The following is a 23,720-nucleotide window of genomic DNA, read 5'->3' as shown; positions in this document are numbered from 1 at the left end:
CATTCCTCCTTCTTACATTAATCATAATACGAGCTTCTCACAAACAACCAAAGTTCAAATAAAATTTGTGAATGAGAAGGCCGGTGCGCAATGTTTCGTTTTGTACGTAATCCATATGGCCTTACTCCTATTTCTTTGTGCAGTTGCCATGAAATGCTAATCACTTACGTATCCGAGCATGTTGTACAGTTCTCGCCAGTTTAAAATTTGTCGTATACCCCCTTCACGAAGCTGCAGTTCTAAGGGCCAGCACCGCAGTGTCTATAATTCCAATAGCGTCCACCGGCGTGACTAACGCTCCGTATTTTGCATCTGTCCGCCATATGCTCTGTTTTTCTAGTACCCTCTCTATCACTATTGCAGAGCCCCTTAACAATTAATTTTAATTTAAAACGTCAAGAAAATTGTCCAGTATACAGTTAATCGTAAAATAACGATTATGTTTGTGGTTTTAAATATTGAAATAAGTATTTTAAGTGCACTTTTAAAAACTATATGACTTTAGTACCTATTTTTGATGATGAGGGCTGACATAGCCAGTACGGCGGAGGTGACAGTGATCCAGTATTATGGAATTTAGTAAATACCACAACAGTCTCTAATCGCAAATGTTTGTATTTCAGTTACCGGTTTCAATCATCATGATCATCTCCAGATTGATCTAAAATTTTAAAAAACCTGCATTTTTATGAAAAAACTGTACGTAATAGTAGGCTACCAACTATTACAAGCAGTATCGTAATATACATAGTCTGGCAGGTTAGCAAACATACCCGTCTTCATTAAGTTAACAGAGTAAGCAAATAAAATATATAGCCTTTAATGTCATCGTCACATAAAGTAAAATCTGTAGGTCTTCTATACTGGTGAAGCTCTTGTTTCTCCCCCGGCCCTGTGCTGCCCACGTTTGATTGTATTGAATTCCGCGAGCCTGCTGTGCCCGCAGCCTTTTTATCGTGTTTTCATATTCTGCTTTGAATTAGTTTAATTATGCACTGTACATGTCACAGACAGCCACTAGTAACTAGCTCCTATAATTTTAAATGACATTTCATTGTGATACTTTAATTTAAGCTTTAGAGCTTTTATTAATTGTATTTCATTTTGTCCATTTGCATTATGTCGTGTCCCTGCGCCAGCCGCTAGTTTTCAGATCCGTTTTCGGCATGTCCGCTGTTCCTGTGGCTCTCTTTATCCTTTGACTTGCTCCTGTGAATTAACTTTATTGCACTGGATATTTCTCAGACATTTATTTGCAGCTACCGTTTATAATTTAAACTAATATACAACTGGCAGTCATGTGTGTGTGAGTTGCGTTTGCGTGAGTATTTATGTATGTGTGTGTTTGTCGTTTAATTTTGACGATGGCCTTCCTGGCCGAAAGCTGCATTTGTGACAGTCTTTTGTTGTGCCTATCTATGACACAGCATCTCCGCTATATCGTGAATAGTAACTAATATCTAGCCATAAATAGCATCGTAGAATAAAATCATGATAAAATGGTAAACACTAATTACTCGCAATGTCGGGTCGTACTATTCTTACAATTACGGCACAAGCAACTGAAGGTGCGTAGCCACGATATGTCGTTGGCCGCCGGCCGGGGTGGCCGAGCGGTTCTAGACGCTACAGTCTGGAACCGCGCGACCACTGCGGTCACAGATTCGAATCCTGTCTCGGGCATGGATGTGTGTGATGTCCTTAGGTTAGTTAGGTTTAAGTAGTTCTAAGTTCTAGGGGACTGATGACCTCAGATGTTAAGTCCCATAGTGCTCAGAGCCATTTGAACCATATATGGTCGTAGGCATTCTCCGTAAAACTAAATCGGATGCATTGAAACGCATTTTAGGAAAGAGATATATTAGTTTAAATTAGTCATGTGTGTGTGAGTTGCGTTTGCGTCTTCTTGGTAACATTAAGATTGTAACGTCTCACTGCCACGAGTGTGACTGTTGCTTGCCAACATTATGACACTGGCTGAGCGCGTCCCATGCTGCAGTATCTATTCGGCGAAGAAGCGCACACCTGGGTACAATCATGGGTCTGCAGCCAACCACCAACATTTTCCCATGAAGGCTCAAATGGTTCAAATGGCTCTGAGCACTATGGGACTTAACATCTATGGTCATCAGTCCCCTAGAACTTAGAACTACCTAAACCCTACCAACCTAAGGACAGCACGCAACACCCAGTCGTCACGGGGCAGAGAAAATCCCTGACCCCGCCGGGAATCGAACCCGGGACCATGAAGGCACTGTCCATCTTATCTCCCAGTTGGATAAATGTATTAACAGTTTACTTACTTTTTGTCTATCAGTCTCGTTTTGACTTGACTGCCCATCATACACTGTTGGGTACGAGACTGGCGTTATTGCTGCAATGCTACCAGCTGTGAGATTGGCAATGGAATGCTTTGGACTGACTCCTCCATGACCCTAGCAAGGTCAGGAAGTTAATCGTCCCATGTGAGGCTTGGTGGGGATGCTGGTGGGAAAGAATGGTTGGTCTGGTAAAACGATACTCTGGCGAAGCAGTCTGGACGAGGAGAGACTTCAAACTGTTCTTGTAAGCATCGAAGCCGCACTCACTTCGAGTCTTACCTCTCAGACTACGCAGCGCTCACGCCGGCGTAATTCCTGGTAGGGGAAAGCTTCCTATCTTACCGCGAGGTACCAAGCCCTCAGCGTCAACTGACTTAGCAAAGGAATTCAAGCTCCAGCAGAAACTGACATAAGACTTCTGGAATCCCTGGAGAAAGAACTGCTTACTGCTACCCACTTTCCGTCAGTTCAGAACGTCGGTAAAAGCCAGGTGATCAGAATCGGTGGTATCTTCCTTTTCCAAGAAGACGACTTGACACAACAGATGTGGAAAATAGTGAGGATAAAGGACTTATAAATTGGGTGAAACGGAGTTTATCGAACGTATCCTCGATCCAGAGTGAAGAGAGATTACCTGTCCAATCCAACTGGCTATACCGTTGGAGGTTGTCCAGATTGTGAAGGATGTCGCGGCCCGCTAATTGGAATTATGTAGTAAAATTTCTTTGTATGACTCATGTGATCTTTTTCTCTTCGATATAAATAAATGTTCTTGTCCATATGAACGCAAGTGGCGCGTCATATTTAGTTACTTGGAGCTAAACCGAATAGATGAGTCAACTTAATCCTTCATGCAGAGAAAATATTTTTGAAGGTATGTCTCTTGAGAGAGTGTTATCAAATCCCACTTTCAAAAGAAAATAAACCAAAAACGACAACTATCACTCCAATCGGCCTTTAGGAATTTAATTTGACACCATTCGGATTAAGGAATGCACCTAGAACCATCCGAGGTTTATCAATGAGGTACTGCAAGGATTACGTGTCTGTTTCGTCTAAGGAGATGCCAGTCTGACTTCGTCTAGCTCAGAAGGGGACCCCTTGAAACGTCTAACCAAACTTTTTAAACGTCTTGATAAATATAGTCTGAGGATTAATGTTAGAAAGCCTATGTTTGGTCACTCAGAAAATAAGCTTTTTGGGACAAATCACTGTGCCAGAAGGCACCAACCCAGACTTGCAGAGCTTAATAGCCATTTTAAAGACATCTCGTCCAGAAACAGTGAAACAGTTGCGAGAATTTCTTGGCATGGTCAACTTCTATTGCTATCATCTAGAACAAGCTGAACAAAACCAAACTCTTGTAAGTTACTATCTGAAGGAAAGCACGAAAAATGACAAAAGGAACAGTGAAATAACTCCAGAAACAACAGAGTTATTTGAAAAATGCTATGAAAATCTGGCACAAGCTGGATTACTAACTTTCCCAAGTGTGGAGCATGAAATTGCATTGTTTGTGGCTGCATCACACTTCGTTGAGTAGCAGCCCTGCAGCACATTCAAGGTGGAATTTGGAAGCCTATTCGTTTAATTTCAAAGAAATTTTCCGTTGGTCAGAAGAATTACCTAACTTTTGACAGGGAATTTCTCAATATTCATTTAGTAACAAAGTATTTCAAATGTACATTTACACAGAACAATGAGAAGACTTCACCGTTGCAACTCCGTTATTTCCAGTATATTTCCAATTCGCAACTGATTTGCGTTATGTGCCTGGCTCAGGAAATATAGTGGTTGGTCATCCGTAAAAGTTAGAAGAATTAGAAATTATAGACTATGATGAAATAGTTATTTCACAAGAGAAGATGAAGAACTTCAAAATCTCAAATCAAGTTGCAGCGGTTCACTAAACATCTAAACAGTTTTAAACCCCTAATTGATTAAGACTGTGGTGTGACATATCAACTGGAATCGTTTGTCCACATATTCCCAACCAATTTAGGAACACAGTTTTTAAGCATTATCACATCATGGCTCATCCAAGTGTGAAGTCATATCATTCACATTTGTCTGGCGAAACTTGAAGCATGTACAACAAAGGACTAAGGTATGTACAGAATGCCAGAAGAGGAAAATAACAACGCTTACTGTATCATCTATTGGAAAATTCCCCATTGTCCATGAACGTTTAGAGATGGTACATATTGACCTAGTGGGTCCTCTATCACGCTCCGATGGATTTTACTCACTGTTTAAGTTGTTTCGACAAGTTTACCAGAGACTGTAGCAAAAGAATTTTTTAATTCCTGAGTTACCAATTAGGAACATCACAACATACAGTAATAGATCAAAGAACGCTGTTTCTAACTGGCATACGGCGAGCCTTAGCAAAGATTTGTAGCTGTAAATTGACTAGACCTACTGCATAACACTAACACACTAATGGAAAAATTGAAAGGTTTCCCTGTACACTGAAGAGTGCCATAGGAGCCTATGCCACAACTAGATGGAGTGCTATATTACCCACAATATTTCGTTGTACTTTCTGGAATGAAATCAGTACTACAACAGCAGCAATGTTGTATGGTACTTCACTGAAACTATAATGAAAAAATAAGTTTTTTTGCAAAATAGAAGATAATTTGTTAGTGGTGACCGGTTTCAATCGATACAGACAATCTTCAGACCACGAGGCTTCTGCTTCAGTGATCCGTCAAATCCTCATTATGAATGTGCCTTCTGGCATACAGGTCAGCTCCGCTCAACGCGGAAGGAAATGCCTTGTTGCCTGAAAATGATCTGTATAGATTGAAACCGGGCACTAATAAATTATCTTCTGTTTTGCGATCAACGTTAATTTTTTTCCATTGCAACTGAATATAAACCACCGCATCCCAAATGTATTATCAAAAATCATACACTGAAACTACCTGGAGAATTCTCCAGGAACCTCATATCTCAATGGATATTAACCTTTCAGCTTAAGTCATCGAAATAAAAGGGATGAATGATCTGAAACTTACAGTGTGTTCTCACAACGCCAAAGAAAACTCGTTTCATCCACAAGGATATAAAAAGTACAAGTCACGTGCTTGTTGAAATTGACAAGTTAGACAGTGGCCTCAGACTACTATATGAAGGTTCTTATGAAGTGGTTCAACGTTTATACAAAGTTCACCACCTAGATTAAAGATAAATTAATCAACATTTCTACTGATCGCCTGCAGGCAGCCTGTTTCCTTCCTGATGACAATAAGCATCCAAAACCGTCGAATCACCTGCCAGCTGCGCATTATACGAAGATTTCCAAGCGCTCCAGAAAGTTGCAAGATCGGGACATTTGTTGAAATTCCCTGTAAAGTTCACAGACATCACTGAGTGACAGCCACACTGAGGGGGGAGCGATGTGAGAGCACACAAAAATGTAGTCACTAAAAAGTAAATTATTTATCTCAAGCAGTTTCAAATTGTATTTTCACTCGTTTTACTAATATATCTTTAAAAAACTGTATGAAAGTCTCTGCCTGTTACCGCACTACAGTTTGTTTTTTCAGAGCAAAAAATGTAGAAAAGTGACTTGTGGAATAAAATATATTGTAATCAAAAATGGCCTTTGGTTCATCTAGATTTCATACTAAACACAAAGAACAGGCTTCCACACTCTCTTTTCACCTCAGTAGCCTACAGATAAATGAATCTCGTTTGTATAAGGCTATAAACAACAACAATAAACTAATTTCAGACATATAAATGTTCACAAAATATTGAAAAAGTAAACAGAGCTCTATAGGCTACTTCACACTAGGCTAGTAATTTACTCAGGTGGCGAGTGATTTAGTAAACAGATGTGTGATGTGATGGTTACAATTAATTTCGTGGTTTGGAACCCCCCGCTCCTGTAGCCACCTCGTCAAGGTTCAGTATGTACATACTACGTACATGCAAAGTAGGCAATACAGCAACCGTGTGGAGCTGTGGCTGGCTGATGCTCAGCCCCTAGTCATGCTGAAACGTCAATCACAAAATTATTTCACTATGTGTAGTAGTCGGTCAAGGAACTTCCCCCCCCCCCCCCCCCCCATTCCGAACTCAAATATCAATGGAGCATCATTGTACTGATATGGACGCCATCAGTAGAATACAGTTGTTGTCCGTATTTGTTGTGCTCTCTTTTCTTCGGTCATTTCTGATTCTCGTGGATCAGTGTCACGGTACTTTGGAGTCAATTTGGGTAATGCTGACGAATAACAGGAGTGCTTGTGGAACATGAAATTTCGCCCGTGAAAAAATGGAAGAGCCAAGGCACCAGAAATTAGCGATTTGGAAAAGCCAAAGGAATACTGGGGTTTCAAAAGCAGAAAATTAAAGGCACCAGGTTATGAATACTGAAAGAGTTAGCTTCCCTGCTCGAAAGAAGTGTGCCAAAGTCCTTAACCTACATCCAAGTCAACACAGTATGTTATTTTGTTGTTGTGGGTTTGTCTACTCTCACATGAGAATCAGTACGCTGGATTTTACCTCAAACTTTTTCTATTAGAAAATTCAAGCAACTTTCTGGCATTATTGTGGGTCTTTAACAACTAGTTCTATAAGAAGGATACTGGGAGCTCCATGCTCTTTGCAAATCTCTTAGATCAATCAATTTTCGTACCCATTTCTTCTTTTTAGGATTCCGTGCCTCAGTCGGTAAAAACTGAACCCTTATAGGATCACTTTGTTGGTATGTCCGACTGTTAAGACACCTTTTCTCAGGATATAGGTATCAAGTTGAACTGAATGTCAGATACTAAGGTCTACGGTCCCTTGTCGTAATGAAAAATTTATGCTTCTAAGTCGGTGCAATCAAAAGATACGACCATTTACGTCATGAATTTTGACTCTCGCAAACCCACTCCTCATAACCTATAGGGTACTTCCCGTTGACCAAGAATCATAAACTTTCGCAAGAAGCAAGGTTTCACAGTACAAGTAAATGTAAAAATCAGACAGTTGTTCATTTGTAATTGTATCACGTTAAAAAATCAAATCTCGGTCGGACCATTAACTTTTCAGTCTTCGTTTTACCTAGCCTTCACCTCTCAAAGCTTTGAGGAATCGCCAGAACAACACGTGGTTCGGATTCCGTGTTAAACTGTACGGCCCTTTTCCCCGGTTGGACAACTGGTGCAGGATAGGGACACGCTAGTCGCCGAAGTGGCGTCCAGCAGAAAAATTTTCACCAGGGCACTGAGACACACGAAATTATTATTGTTGTCTACACACACAATTAAGTTTGTACAGAACTCACGGAACGCACTTCTTCTCACCCTAGTCCGTTTTTTTTTCCAAACCATTTTTCATTCAACGCGATGGGCAAGAAAGGGGGCGAACCGGATCCAGAATGAATCTGCGCAGCACATTAACGACAGTTGGTCTGGTAGACCGTCCAGATTGAGTGTGGTTTTTAGGCAGTATTCCACTCTCGTTTAGCCAAATGCTGGTCTAGTCCCCTATCTCCGCTACAGAAAATACGATACAAATACAGACAGAAGTTTACACTATTCACAGACGGATGATGCACACAATTTTCCTCTTAGGTCGACCCATCAACTACCAGGATTCCCATTTGGGGATTTGTCTTTGTAACGGAAATTTTGTATGATTGTGTTGGCAGCAATTACTATCTTTCATTGTCTAGATCCTTGTCAAGCTTGTGCATTGATTGTTAGTCATTATTTGTATGAAGAAGTAAAGTTTTTCAGAGTTGCAAAGTTGAACATTTTCAAAACAGCGTAAGTTATGTTGCTACGTAAACGAATTCCAACACCTTTGGTGGTTTTAGATGATGATCATCGATTATTTATTTCCAGGGCATCTATTTTACCATGACGGCTCTGCGAATTTCGATTCCTATTTGGGACTCATGGGAGGTCCCGACTAAAACATTTTGTTCTTTTTTTTCCCCCAGGCACAATGAGTCACTATAAAGCACTGCCTGTAATGGAAATTGAAGAAGTTCTAAATGACTACAATTTCATTGCTTCTCCTGATCAGGGTGAAGTAAATCAGACCATTGGCATTGTCGAGCTCTTTCCACATCGCGCAGAAATGTCTGACTGTGATGATATAGACGAAAATACTCTTCTAGATGATGTGCCGGATAATGTGGAAGTTTATACTAATGAAGAAAGGAAGGACGAAGAAAACGCAGTCCATTACAACAAGAAAATGAAAACTAATATCACTTATAGTTGTACAACAGAAGATGCAACTTAAACAGTAAAACCTACCCCGATCTAGCAGAAATTGAACAGCGCAAACGCAATTTTGTAGCAGCACTAAAAGGAAAGTCTGCAGCTGAGTGCTTTGTAGAATTTTTTTATGAACAAATACTGGAATTGATTGCCAGTGAAATTGTCCGATATACTGCACAGGAGAATAATCATAGCTTTGAGTTATTCAATGAATGCATAAAACAGTTCTCAGGTGTACTGCTTTTCACTGGATACCATGGTCCCCCACAGGAGCAGTTATGTTGGAATTAAGATGAGGACTTTTATGGAAGGTGTATGAGCCGCAACAGGTGTTTGTAAATCAAGTACCACCTCCATTTCGATGTTAACACACACCTGAACAGAATTCCAAGTGACAAAAGGGATAACTTTTCAAAATTCGTCCCTTGATGGACTTGCTGAATAAGAATTTCAGGAAATTTAAAAATTTTTCTGATGGTCTGAGCATTGATAAGCAAATGGTTCGATATTATGGACACCATTATCTATAAAGATTAATTCGAAGGAAACCAGTGAGACTCGGATTCAAACAGTGGGCTGCCGTTCCCGAAGCGGTTACTGTCATCATATGTCAGTCTGTTAAGGATTCAAGTGATGTTTCAGTTTTGAGACTTGGCTAAGCGGTTTTACTGGATATGATTTCTGTTCTGCAATCTCCTGAACTTCACAAAAACTATTTTGACAACTTTTTAACCGGTTTCTGTTTGATGAATGAGTTCTCAGAAATGAGAGCAATGGCAACTGGAACTGCCTGAATGAACCAGATGAGTAATTGTCCCATAGAAAGTGAGAACAGCACGAAAAAGAAACAAAGAGGAACATTTGACTAAATCTGAAAAGAACACGGAGATAATGGCAATAATGCTTAAAGATAACAATTGTGCAAAATTCTTGTAAAACAACTAGACAGTGCATGCAGTAAGCCAAGTAAAGAGGTGGAGCAAAGCTGAAATAAACAGCCATGAATGATAGCAGATTACAACAAGCATATGGAATGAGTGGACAAATTGGAATGGAATGTGCAGAAGTAACACTTGAGAATTCGAGGTAAGAAATGGCCATTTCCGTTGTTCACGTACGTAATAGATCTAGCACTGGTCAACGCCCACATTATCTACTGCCTCCTGTTCCACTGCTCCAATTCAGAAGGATGGTGGCAAAGGTATATGTTGCTCAATCATTCATTGCCTCTGATCCGTCATTCCAACATACCCAATGGCATCCACTTCAAGTGTTTCATATGAACTCAGGACTTCCGGAAATGGATACGTGATCGAACATACGACATTGGGGAAGCAAATAAAGTGTGGAATTTGCAAGGAAAATGCAAAGAAGCAGTACTGTGTGTACATTGTGGGACTCCGTATTGAATGTTGTGTTGTCTGACACAGAAAATAAAGGAAAATGTAAAAAGAGAGTAGCATGTGTCATGGTCCCTATTTGGAGATCGACTGAAACACGGCGTTTATTTCAAGGTTATTTGTTTTTTCATTTTACTTTCCTTTTCCCAGTCTCTATATCAGTCATGCAACTCATAAATAAATGTAGATTCAAGAAAAATATTTGGTAGTTAATGGGTTAATCGACAGCTCTGGCGAGAGGAACAGCATCCACCTACAAAGTTAAAATAAATTTCCGAAACCATGAAAACAGCTGTCCTTGTACGGCTGGATAAACTCTGAGGGTCCCATATCTTACAAGATACGTTTTGCTGCAGTATATATTGTTTCATTTGCCCTCATTCGCCAAAGCAACTTGGAGAGCACATTCTACATCAGTCGACTGTTGACCACCAGCCACACAATGTACAATCGTAGCTCGCCCACTTGTCGTTTCCTCATTAAGCAGAGCTGCTAAATCGCTCACCACTTGACTAAATTACTGGCCCAGTGGTGAAAGCAAGTGCATACGCCTACTCGTCCTCAGCACGCAATTCAAAATACTGCACTGGCCAAACCGGGTTTTGCATAAAGTAGTTGTGATTTTAACGATACGGAATGGTGCTGGAGGTTTTGCTGTGACAGCGGAAGCCGTGCGTTGTCACTTGCGCGACCCAGCACTTTCGGGGAGCGTCACAAATGCTGTCCTACATTATCCGATCACAAAATACTAGTACACCTATTAGTGCACATTAATATAGGGTATCCCCCCTTCGCCTTGATGATGGCGTTATCTCTGCTGGCGACACTTTCAATGAGCTGGCTGGATGTTTGTGGAGGAATGGCAGCCCATTCTTCCTCAAGATCCGAAACCAGAGAAGATAGTGATATTGGACCTAGGGGTCTGGAGCGAAGTCGAAATTCTAACTTATCTCAGTGCTGTTCCATTGGTTTCAGGACGGGATTCGGAACGGAACAGGCCACTTCAGAGATCTTATAGGCAACAAATCATTGCCCCACAGATGATGCTTTATGGCTGGGTGGATGGTCATGCTGATACAAACACTCATCATCTATAAACTGTTCTTCTACTATACGCCGCACACAGGCTGTAAAATGAGCTCTTATCCTTCCACATTTAGCGTTTTCTTAATTCGAATAAGCGGACCACATCCTAACCACGAAAAACACTCCCGTACCGTAACTCTACCTCCTCTGTACTTACACTACTGGCCATTAAAATTGCTACACCAAGAAGAAATGAAGATAATAAACGAGTATTCATTGGACAAATATATTATACTACAACTGACATGCGATTACATTTTCACGCAATTTGGGTGCATAGATCCTGAGAAATCTACGCAGAACAACCACCTCTGGCCGTAATAACGGCCTTCATACGCCTGGGCATTGGGTCAAACAGAGCTTGGATGGCGTGTACAGGTACAGCTGCCCATGCAGCTTCAACACGATACCACAGTTCATTAAGAGTAGTGACTGGCGTATTGTGATGAGCCAGTTGCTCGGCCACCATTGACCAGACGTTTTCAATTGGTGAGAGATCTGGAGAATACGCTCGCCAGGATACCAGTCGACCATTTTCTGTATCCAGAAAGGCCCGTACAGAACCTGCAACATGCGGTCGTGCATTATCCTGCTGAAATGTAGGGTTTCGCAGGGATCGAATTAAGGGTAGAGCCACGGGTCGTAACACATCTGAAATCTAACGTCGACTGTCCAAAGTGCCGTCAATGTGAACAAGGGGTGACAGAGACGTGTAACCAATGGCACCCCATACTATCAAGCCGGGTTATAGCCAGTATGGCGATGACGAATACACGCTTCCAATGTGCGTTCACCACGATGTCGCCAAATACGGATGCGACCATCATGATGCTGTAAACAGAACCTGGATTCATCCGAAAAAATGACGTTTTGCCATTCGTGCACCCAGGTTCGTCGTTGAGTACACCATCGCAGGCGCTCCTGTCTGTGATGCAGCGTCAAGGGTAACCGCAGCCATGGTCTCCGAGCTGATAGTCCATGCTGCTGCGAACGTCATCGAACTGTTCATGCAGATGGTTGTTGTCTTGCAAACGTCCCCATCTGTTGACTCAGGGGTCGAGATTGCACGATCCGTTACAGCCATGCGGATAAGATGTCTGTCATCTCGACTGCTAGTGATACTACGCCGTTGGGATCCAGCACGGCGTCCCGTATTACCGTCCTGAACCCACCGATTCCATATTCTGCTAACAGTTATTGCATCTCGACCAACGCGAGCAGCAATGTCACGATACGATAACCCGCAATCGCAATAGGCTACAATCCGACCTTTATAAAAGTCGGAAACGTGGTGGTACGCATTTCTCCTCCTTACACGAGGCATCACAACAACATTTCACCAGGCAACGCCGGTCAACTGCTGTTTGTGTATGAGAAATCGGTTGGAAACTTTCCTCATGTCTGTACGTTGTAGGTGTCGCCACCGGCGCCAACCTTGTGTGAATGCTCTGAAAAGCTAATCATTTGCATATCACAGCATCTTCTTCCTGTCGGTTAAATTTCGCGTCTGTAGCACGTCATCTTTGTGGTGTAGCAGTTTTAATGGCCAGTAGTGTACATGTTTGGACTGCACATCATGGCAGGTAAAGTTCTCCAAGCATTCGCCCAACCCAAATGCTTCCCTCGGACTGCCACAGAGTATAGCGTGATTAATCGCTCGAAATGACTCGTTTCTGTTCATCGATATCCAGTATGGTCTCTCTTTACATCACCTCAAGGGTCACTTAGCCTTGACCAATCGCTCCACCGAGCGAGGTGGCGCAGTGGTTAGACACTGGACTCGCATTCGGGAGGACGACGGTTCATTCCCGCGTCCGGCCATTCTGATTTAGGTTTTCCATGATTTCCCTAAATCACTCCAGGCAAATGCCGGGATGGTTCCTCTGAAATGGCACGGCCGTCTTCCTTCCCCATCCTTCCCTAATCCGATGAGACCGATGACCTCGCTGTCTGGTTTCCATCCCCAAAACAACCCAACCAATCGCTCTCCTCAATGCTCGAGGTTCCTCTGCTTCAATACATGAGGTCTGTATAGTTTTGGTTTAGCCGTGGTTGTTCGTTTGCGTTTCCACCTCACAGTCACATCACATACAGTCTAATTGGACAGCTCTACAACAGTTGAAGTGACCCACCCTGATGTATTTGGTACTCAGGAAGGAGGGAAGGAAGATCTATGTTTAACGTCCCGTCGGCAGCGCAATCATTAGAGACGGAGCACAACCTCCAGTTACGAACGGATGGAGAAGGATATCAGCCGTGCCACTTTCAAGCGAACCATCCCAGTCTGTAGCCATTTAGGAAAAATCACGGAAAACCCAAACCTGAATGGCCAGGATGCGTTTTGAACCGTCTTCTTCCCGAATGCTAGTTCAGTGTACTAACCACTGCGCTATGTCACTCGGTTAATTAGTGGCCGAGCGGTTCTAGGCGCTTCAGTCTAGAACCGCGCGACCGTTACTGTCGCAGGTTCGAATCCTGCCTCGGGTATGGATGTGTGTGATGTCCTTAGGTTAGTTAGTTTAAGTAGTTCTAAGTTCTAGGGGACTGATGACCTCCGATGTTAAGTCCCATAGTGCTCAGAGCCATTTGAACCAATTTTTCGGTTAGCTACTCAGTGGCATCCAATGATTAGGCCATGTTCGAAATTACAGAGCTGTGCTGACGGAGCCATTTTGCTGTCGCTGCTTCTCTACTAACAACAAAATACTCCCCACCTCCTTTTCTACTTGGAGGTCCGTCTTTCGTGGCATCTGGCTGTCAATTCTGCATTACAGAGGGGTCTCCGAAGACTTTTGATCAGATAGTGCATTCACCGAGCAATCATTTCCTCAAGATTGCACATGTTAATACAGACTAAATAATCACAACGAATAAACACCTATTGGACGCATCCTGATAACTGCGCTTTTCGTGTGCAGAGATAAACAGTCATTGTTTGGATACGCATTTCGATCTTGGTTCTAGATCGGCTACAGTGAGTCCCAGACTGCACCGGGTAGGTGTAATCCGTAGACTGCTCCTTCACTTACAACGGAACAAGAAGCGATTCACAATTTCTTAAGTTTAAAATCAGCAGGTGTGCAATTAGCACTTCGTATTATTCAGTTTTACATTGTGCAATATTATTCTCTCTGGTGTATATTATTTATGCCATTGCTGAACTGTTTCCTTTTACATATCCGCATCCGTATAACCTAAAATAATATTACTGTAAAGGAAATGAAAAGTTTCCCATAATGACTTTTCTTGAAGTGTAGTACGTCCTTTAAATATGGCGTCTTTTCCAATGAACTGCGCGAAATACTGGACTGTCTCGTTCAGCGCGAATAATAGAGTACTTCTTTGTCGACAGTGATTTGGAAGCAATAAAAAAGGAAGCATCGTGGAATGAAGACACGGAGCAATGGAAGTTACCTGACCTCGTCATCACGCGCACCAGGCTGCCTCCAACAGGTAATGGGAACCTGTTCTTCTCTCTGATTATACTTCATGTACCACTATGTTAACCACATGTTACATGCACATTGCGCTATTTACTTTCAACCAAAGATAACGAATAATTCCACATATTGACATGGCCGCTTTACACGTCATTATACACTCTAAGAAAAAGAAAAAGACAACGCACCTCGGAGGAATTGTCCGAATGGGACGGAAATCGGTAGATATGATTTACATATATAGACAAACAAAGGATTACAGTTTCACAAAAATTGGGTGATTTATTCGAGAGAAAGAATTTCACAAATTGAGAAAGTCAATAACACGCTGGTCTACCTCTCTCCCTTACGCATGGTGTTTATTAATAGAGTTGCTTGATATCCTCCTGAGGGATGACGTGCCAAATTCTGTCCAATTGGCGCGTTAGATCGTCAAAATCCCGAGATGGTTGGAAAGTCCTGCCCATAATGCTCCAAAAGTTCTCAATTGGGGAGAGCTGCGCATTATTATTGAAAGGACGATCGTATGATGTAGCAAACGAAATTTGTCACTGGTTTGACAATTTATTGATAGGTAGGACGTATCAAGTCATCATGGATGGAGAGTTATTGACAGAAGTAGAAATAAGTTCAGGTACGCCTCAGGGAGGTGTGCTGAAACCCTTCCCGTTCAAGTTGTACGAGGTGCATTCAAGTTCTAAGGCCTCCGATTTTTTTTTCTCTGGGCTGGAAAGAGATAGAAACATGCGCATTGTTTTAAAATGAGGCCGCGTTCATCGTCAATACGTCCCAGAGATGGCAGCACCATACGGCAGATGGAATTTTACCGCCAGCGGCGAGAATGAGAACTGTTTTAAATACTTAAAATGGCGACGTTTTCCTTACTTGAACAGCGTGCAATCATTCGCTTTCTGAATTTGCGTGGTGTGAAACCAATTGAAATTCATCGACAGTTGAAGGAGACATGTGGTGATGGAGTTATGGATGTGTCGAAAGTGCATTCGTGGGTGCGACAGTTTAATGAAGGCAGAACATCGTGTGACAACAAACCGAAACAACCTTGGGCTCGCACAAACCGGTCTGACGACATGATCGAGAAAGTGGAGAGAATTGTTTTGGGGGATCGCCGAATGACTGTTGAACAGATCGTCTCCAGAGTTGGCATTTCTGTGGGTTCTGTGCACACAATCGTACATGACGACCTGAAAATGCGAAAAGTGTCATCCAGGTGGGTGCCACGAATGCTGACGGACGACCACATGGCTGCCCATGTGGCATGTTGCCAAGCAGTGTTGACGCGCAACGACAGCATGAATGGGACTTTCTTTTCGTCGGTTGTGACAATGGATGAGACGTGGATGCCATTTTTCAATCCAGAAACATAGCGCCAGTTAGCTCAATGGAAGCACACAGATTCACCGCCACCAAAAAAATTTCGGGTAACCGCCAGTGCTGAAAAAATGATGGTGTCCATGTTCTGGGACAGCGAGGACGTAATCCTTACCCATGCGTTCCAAAGGGCACTACGGTAACAGGTGCATCCTACGAAAATGTTTTGAAGAACAAATTCCTTCCTGCACTGCAACAAAAACGTCCGGGAAGGGCTGCGCGTGTGCTGTTTCACCAAGACAACGCACCCACACATCGAGCTAACGTTACGCTACAGTTTCTTCGTGATAACAACTTTGAAGTAATTCCTCATGCTCCCTACTCACCTGACCCTGCTCCTAGTGACTTTTGGCTTTTTCCAACAATGAAAGACACTCTCCGTGGCCGCACATTCACCAGCCGTGCTGCTATTTCCTCAGCGATTTTCCAGTGGTCAAAACAGACTCCTAAAGAAGCCTTCGCCGCTGCCATGGCATCATGGCGTCAGCGTTGTGAAAAATGTGTACGTCTGCAGGGCGATTACGTTGAGAAGTAACGCCAGTTTCATCGATTTCGGGTGAGTAGTTAATTAGAAAAAAAATCGGAGGCCTTAGAACTTGAATGCACCTCGTATATTCATAAGCTTGAGGACAATATTTACTGCAGCTTCAAACTTTTTGCAGAAGGTGCGTTTATCTATAATGAAATACCCTCTGAGAAAAGTTACACAAATATTCAGTATGATGAAGGTAAGATTTCAAACTGGCGCAAAAATCAGCCACTTACCTTAAATGCGCAGAAGTGTAAAATTGTCCAGTTCACAAAACGAAAACACGTAGTGCCCTGTGACTGCAATATCAATTTGACATAATTCGAATTGGTCAACTAATCTAAATACCTGAATGTAACAGTCTGTAGGGATGTGAAGTGGACCGATCACATGGGCTCCAGTAAAGCAGCTTCATTGCTAGAATTCTAGAGAAATGCAATCAGTCTGCAAAAGAGATTCTTTACAAAACACTCATGCGACCCATTCTAGAATATTGCTCAAGAATATGGGAGCCTTACTAAATAAGCCTAACGGGGGAATTTGAACGTACACAAAGAAGAGCAGCAACGAAGGTCACAAGTTTGTTTGACCCATGGAGGAGTCACGGTGACGCTGAAGAAATTAAACTGGTAGTCGCAAGAACACAGATGCACACTGTCCGGAGAGAAACTATTTACAAAGTTTCAAGAATCAGCTTTAAGTGACGAATGTACAGCTATACTTCAAACCCCTACATACTGCTCCCATAGGGATCATGGGGCAAGATAAGACTAATTGCAGCCTGCACAGAGGCGTTCAAACAATCATTCCTTCCGCATTGCATAGGAGTATGAAGCGGAAAACAAAACCGTCTGAATAGGACTTGGAGGCCCAACGGTACCGACCGGCTGCCGTGTCATCCTCAGCCCCGACACACCATCGTATGTAGATATGGAGGGGCATGTGGACAGCACATCGCTCTCCTGGCTGTTGTCAGTGTTCGTGACCGGTGCCGCTACCTCTCAGTCGAACAGATCCTCAATTGGGCTCACAAGGGCTGAGCGCACCCCACTTGCTAACAGTACTCGGCAGGCCCAGACAGTGATCTATACAAATGCCAGCCAAGCCCGATAGCGTTTAACTTTGGTGATTTGACGAGAACCGGTGTTATCACTACGGCAAGGCCGTTGGTGTATGAAATGGAAAGAAGTCCTAATAACTGGTACAAGGGGATGTACCATCTGCCATGCATGTCACAGTGGTTTGCACAGTATGAATGTACAAGGAGGTGCCGAAAAGTAATGCCTCCGAATTTTTTATGCAAAAGCTCGTAAAGTTTTTTTTAAAAAAACCTTATTAACGTTCTGCATATTTATTCGTCATGTCTGCATATTTATTTTTCAGCATAACCACCCTGGCAACGAACACAATTTTCCCACCGAAACATCGGTTTGTTGATACCGTCACTGTAAAATGTCTGACTTCCCTTATGTCACCTCTGTTTGCATCCCTTCATAACTTTCAAAGTGAAGTCCTCGAAGGTGTTCGTTAAGTGTGCTCTCTTGATTTCGGGCTCAAAATGGTGAACCCAGCCTTCATCACCAATCACAATGTTGTTAAGGAACCCGTCACCTTCACGCTCAAGAAGCTAAAGAAATTATTGACAGATGTTTCATGTCGGAGTGGGCATGCGAGGCACCTAAAGTGCACACACTTTTCTGTGCCGCAGTTGTGTAATGATGGCCTCGTGATACCCACACTTACCTGAGAGCCGTATCTGTGTTATCCGATGATTTTCTGTGATGAATTCATTAACACGATTCTGATTAGTTTCATCAGCTGCCTTGCGCTGTTGGCCACTACGAGCTCTGTAATACATGTTGAGGTTAGCACCACCGTTTCCTTCATTATGTGCACGAACAACCAAACGTCACACAATACTTGTCGATAAAATAATCACTGTTCACAGCTTTCATTCTTCTATGAATTTCAATTGGAGGCACGTTTTCTGCAGTTAGAAACTCTATGACAGTACGCTGTTTCTCACTCATCGACATAGTTACTTTACATATCGCCATTTTACACGCTACAATTCAGAGCCCTCTACCGGTAGAGGGCAGCAACTTGCATCAGCGAAGCAGGAAATAATATGCGTGACATTTAATACCTCAGTTGATACTGAGAACGGAATAAAAAATACGGAGGCATTACTTCTAGACGTAGAAGGCATTTTCCGCAAACGCTATCTTGCTTGGACTGCTAGTTAAGAGCGCGCACTACCTGGAACTGGAAAGTGGCTGTGCCTTTTCACGTGAACAAGTTAGTCCCCACTACTGCCAGCTCCGCAGTAAAATGCAAATGTCGTGTGACAATGGGCCTCCCGTATCCACAACACGGATTCCTACACCTTCTACCCCTCCGCCGGTGTGCCCCAAGGTTCGTACCTCTCCCCTCTTCTCTACCTTCTATATACGGCGGACATGCCGCCGCCTTCACCCCCAATCCACCTTCTCCAGTACGCCGATGATACTGCCTTCCTTGCCCTCGCCCCCACCCTGCAACGCTCCCAGCACCTTCTCCAATCCCATATTGACCGGTTCACCACTTGGTGTAACCAGTGGCTGCTCAAGGTCAATCCTTCCAAAACCCAGGCAATCATTGTAGGCAAAACCACCCCTTCCTTCCGCCTCCTTGATTTTTATATCACCATCTATGGCTGTCCCATTCACTTCACCCCAACCCTCAAATACCTTGGTGTCACCCTTGACTGTCGCCTTTTCTGGAACCCGCATCTCTGTACGATCCAAGCCAAGGCACGTTCCCGACTCCGCCTCCTCAAACCCCTTTCTGGCCGCACATGGGGTCTGGATCCCTCCACCATCCTCCCACACTTATAAATCCCTCATCCGCCCCATCCTCTGCTATGCCCATCCTGCCTGGAACTCCATCCCTCCCACCTACTGTAAGTCCCTCCAAAGCCTTGAACGCCATGCACTCTGCCTTGCCTGTTGCATCCGTCTCCCATCCCCCATGCGAATCCTATATGACATGATTCCCTTCCCTCACCTTCTCCTTTTCCTCGAATGGATACAGATCCTTTACACCTCCCACAAGCTCAATCCCCCACAGCCACTTGTCTCTCCCATCCTCGCCATTCCCCACCCGCTGCCACACCTGTATGCTTGCATCCCACCAGCTCTCCATCTTCACACCCTCCATACCCTTTCCCATGGTGGCTTCCGCCAACTCCCCTTCCCTGATGATGTCCTTGTCCCGTCCATCTACCCCTCATACCAGCTCTGACTGTCCCCTCCCATTCCCCCATTTTTCCCTCTGGGCTTCCTCTCTCCCTCCTCACCTTCATTTTCCCCCCCTCCTCTCTCCCATGTCTCATGCTTCCACCCCTCTCCCCGGACTTCCAATCCTCCCCCCTCTCTCCTCACCCCCACTCTCCCTTCTTTCTCCCACTGACTCTGCCCCCCTCCTTCCCGCTCTCCTACCTCTCCCTTTGACCTGGTGGCAGCCCCCCCCCCCCTTCGTCAGTGCGAGAGCTTCGCCGATGATCTTCGCCAGTGTTTTCCGTGCATCAGTGTTTCTCCGTTTGTGTACAGTGTCTTCTTCAATGTTTTCTACCACGTTCGTGTCTCCACCTGGACGTCTTCATCTGTTTTCAATTGGTGCCACGCTTCATTACAGTGTCTTCCTCCAAACGACTTCTGATTTCCTGTGTAGTGTTTACCTTGTGTTTAGCATGTTTTTTATGTTTCCTATGCCTTCCGTGTATTTATGTTGTGTCTTTTGGCCGAAGAGCGGCGTGGCCAATGCTGGCCCGCCTCACCTGAGGCATGAAATCACAATAAAGTAAAAAGTTCTTATTCTGTCGCGCTGACCACTCAGCTACTGGGGGCGGACAGCTCCGCAGTTAGCTTTGTCGAATAATATATAACAGCAGCGTTCGTCTCTTATACAACCTGAACACACTTACCTCTGTCAGTACTGAAACTGAGTGTGAGAGCGTCAGAGCGCGGTGTGTGTTCCGACAGGTCTGCAGCCTAACGGCATCAGCCTGCGGACGTCGTCGGCGGCGTGGTCGCCCAGCGGCTCGTCCAGAGGCAGCTCCACGGCCAACGAGTCCAGCCACTCCACGTCGCCTCCCATCCTCACCAGGTCACCCGAGTTCGTCGAGCCGGACAACAAGATTGTCTTGCAGGTACGTCGCACTATAACAGTTTAAAAGTCTAAACGAAAACCACGTGTCCAGTTACACTGAAGTGCCAAAGAAACTGGTATAGGCGTGCGTATTCAAATACTGATATATGTAAACAGGCATACGGCGCTGCGGACGGAAACGCCAATATAAGACAACAAGTGTCAGGCCCAGTTCTTAGACCGGTTACTGTTGCTACAGTGGCAGGTTATCAATATTTAAGTGAGTTTCAACGTGGTGTTATAGTCGGCGCACGAGGGATGGGGCACAGAATCTCCGAGGTAGTGATGAAGTGGGGATTAACGTACGACCATTTCACGAGTGTACCGTGAATACCAGGAATCCGGTAAAACATCAAATCGCTAACATCGCTGCGGCCAGAAAAAGATCCTGCAAGAACGGGACCAACGAAGATTGAAGAGTATCGTTCAACGTGACAGAAGTGCAACCCTTCTGCAAATTGCTGCACATTCCAATGCTGGACCTTCAGCAAGTGTCAGCGTGCGAACCATTCAACGAAACATCATCGATATGGGCTTTCGGAGCCGAAGACACACTCGCGTACCCTTGATGACTGCACGACACACAGCTTTACGCCTCGCTGTGCCCGTCAACACCGACATTAGACTGTTAATGACTGGAAACATGTTGCCTGCTCGGACGAGTCTCGTTTGAAATTGTATTGAGCGAATGCACTTGCACAGGTATGGAGACAACCACATGAATCCATGGACCCCGCATATCAGCAGGGGATTGTTTAAGCTGGTGGAGGCTCTGTAATGGTGTGGCGCGTGGGCAGTTGGAGTGGTGTCTAGATACGACTCTGTCAGGTGACACGTACGTAAGCATCCTGTCTGGTCACCTGCATCCATTCATGTCCATTGTGCATTCCGACGGACGTGGGAAATTCCAGCAGGATAATACGACGCCCCACACGTCCAGAATTGATACAGAGTGTCTCCGGGAACACTCTTCTAAGTCTAAACTTCAGCTGCCCACCAAACTCCACAGACATGAACATTATTGAGCACATCTGGGATGCCTTGCAAGGTGCTGTTCAGAAGAAGAAGAGGTCTCCACCCCCTCGTACACTTACGGATTTATGGACAGCCCTGCAGGATTCATGATGTCAGTTCCCTCCAGCACTACTTCAGACGTTAATTAAGTCCATGTCACGTCATGTTGCGGCACTTCTGCGTGCTCGCGGGGGTCCTGCATGATATTAGGCAGGTGTACCACTTTCTTTGGCTCTTCAGTATACTTGGTAGAAATAAGAGAAATTGTGTCCCGAGGAATGACTGTGCTCCAAGAAAACCACATTTTTGTCACATATTCAAAAAGCGTGTGAAAAAATACCAAATATTGTTTCTATCTGTTTCACACAAGCAAGAAAAGTGTCGCAGCTACCAACACTGCTAATGACTGACCATGTATTGTACTACAATTTTTTTAACCTAGGTAATATGGTATAAGGAATATATGAACATGTAACTAATATTGCGACTCCGTTTTCAAGCCTGAACAAAGGGGCGCAGCGGTTATTACAATGGACTCGTATGTCGTTCCCATAGTACTAAAATCTCTATCTGGTCATCCAGATCTGTTTTATATACTTTCCTTAAATTGCTTGAGGTAAGTGACAGCGTGATACCTTTCAAAATACAGTCGTTGACGGGACGTTAAACACTAGTCTTCCTATCCCTTATTTTTACGGTCGCATAAGTTCCCTACAATGGACAGGCACTCTATGACAAAAAAAAGGTAGATACATCTGAAATAGTATCAGTGAAGACAAGAACTGTCATTATATTATACGCATAAACAGATCAGTGAGGAATATATCCAATGCAGACAGTAATGTACAGTGTCCCTCTGTTTGGGACGTCTCCACGAGTCTGTTCAGATTCTCATTAGTCATATTGCCCATTCCTCTCTTAATGTTACGTATTTGTGTGTACCAAATAATCCGAAATGGTAGCATACACTGCGAAGGACGCACATGACAGTGTTCTATGTGTGTTTGATGCGACTCAGATTTCAAAATATACACTCATCATAAAAAAAGCTGCACCCATAGGACAAGGCGGATTTTCATCATTGTTGGCAGGCAGATAGGTGAAGCTACACGTACCAAATGATTACATTTTCAATTTATTGTGCTAAATGGCTAAAAAACTTACGTATATACTGAGGTGATAAAAGTCATGGGCTACTTTCCAGTATCGTTGTCGGACCTTTTTTGTGCTCAAACTGATCCCTCGATTATGTCTCACAAAGGTTCGTTGGGATTCATTTCGGGCTATCTGGGTAGCCAAATCATTCTCTCTCATTGTCCAGAATGTTCTTCAAACCACTCGCGAACAATTGTGCCCCAATGAAATCGTGCTTTGTCACCCACAAAAATGAAATCCATGAATGGCTGCAAATGTTCTCCAAATCGCCAAACATAACCATTTCCAGTTAAGTATCGGTTCAGTTGGACCAGTAGACCCAGCCAGTTGCATGTAAACACAGCCCACACTAACCACTAGCTTGCTCAGTGCCTTGTTGACAACTTGGGTGGTGTCTGCACTACAGTCGAACCCTACCATCAGCTCTTACCAAGTGAAATCGGGACGTATCTGATCAGACCACGTTTTCCAGACTTCTAGAGTCCAATAGATGTTGTCACGAGCCCAGGAGAGGCGCTGCAGGCGATGTCGTACTGTTAGCAAAGGCACTCGAGTCTGTCGTCTGCTGTAATAGTCCATTGACGCCAAATTTCGCCACGCTGTCTTAACCGATACGTTCGTCGTACGTCCCATATTAATTTCTGTGGTTATCTCACGCAGTGTTGGTTGTTTGATGGCACTGACAACTCTACGCAAACACGACTGGTCTCGGTCTTTACGTGAAGGCAATCGGCGACTGCGTTGTCCGTGGTGAGAGGTAATGCCTGAAATTTGGTATTCTCGGCGTACTCTTGACACTGTAGATATCAAAATATCGAACTCCGAAATGGAATGTCCAATGCATCTAGCTCCAACTACCATTCCGCGTTCAAAGTCTGTTCATTCCCGCCGTGCGGCCATAATCTCGTCGGAAATCTTTTCACATGAATTACCTGAGTGCAAATGAAAGCTCCACCAATTCCCTG

At 43.9% G+C, this 23,720-nt stretch overlaps 1 protein-coding gene across 1 annotated transcript in view; it reads left to right on the top strand.

Moving 5' to 3' along the window:
* Nucleotides 1-23,720, top strand: part of LOC126183592 (osmotic avoidance abnormal protein 3) — a 381,860-nt gene that overhangs the window by 260,554 nt on the left and 97,586 nt on the right. Inside the window, exons 14-15 of the mRNA XM_049925691.1 lie at nt 14,393-14,493; nt 20,421-20,587. Of these exons, the coding sequence (XP_049781648.1) occupies nt 14,393-14,493; nt 20,421-20,587 (268 nt within the window). The remainder of the gene's footprint in view (nt 1-14,392; nt 14,494-20,420; nt 20,588-23,720) is intronic.

Source organism: Schistocerca cancellata, chromosome 4 (assembly GCF_023864275.1).
Source record: "Schistocerca cancellata isolate TAMUIC-IGC-003103 chromosome 4, iqSchCanc2.1, whole genome shotgun sequence".
In the NCBI taxonomy this organism is placed as follows: domain Eukaryota; kingdom Metazoa; phylum Arthropoda; class Insecta; order Orthoptera; family Acrididae; genus Schistocerca; species Schistocerca cancellata.
This window is presented reverse-complemented; position numbering and strand designations above follow the sequence as displayed.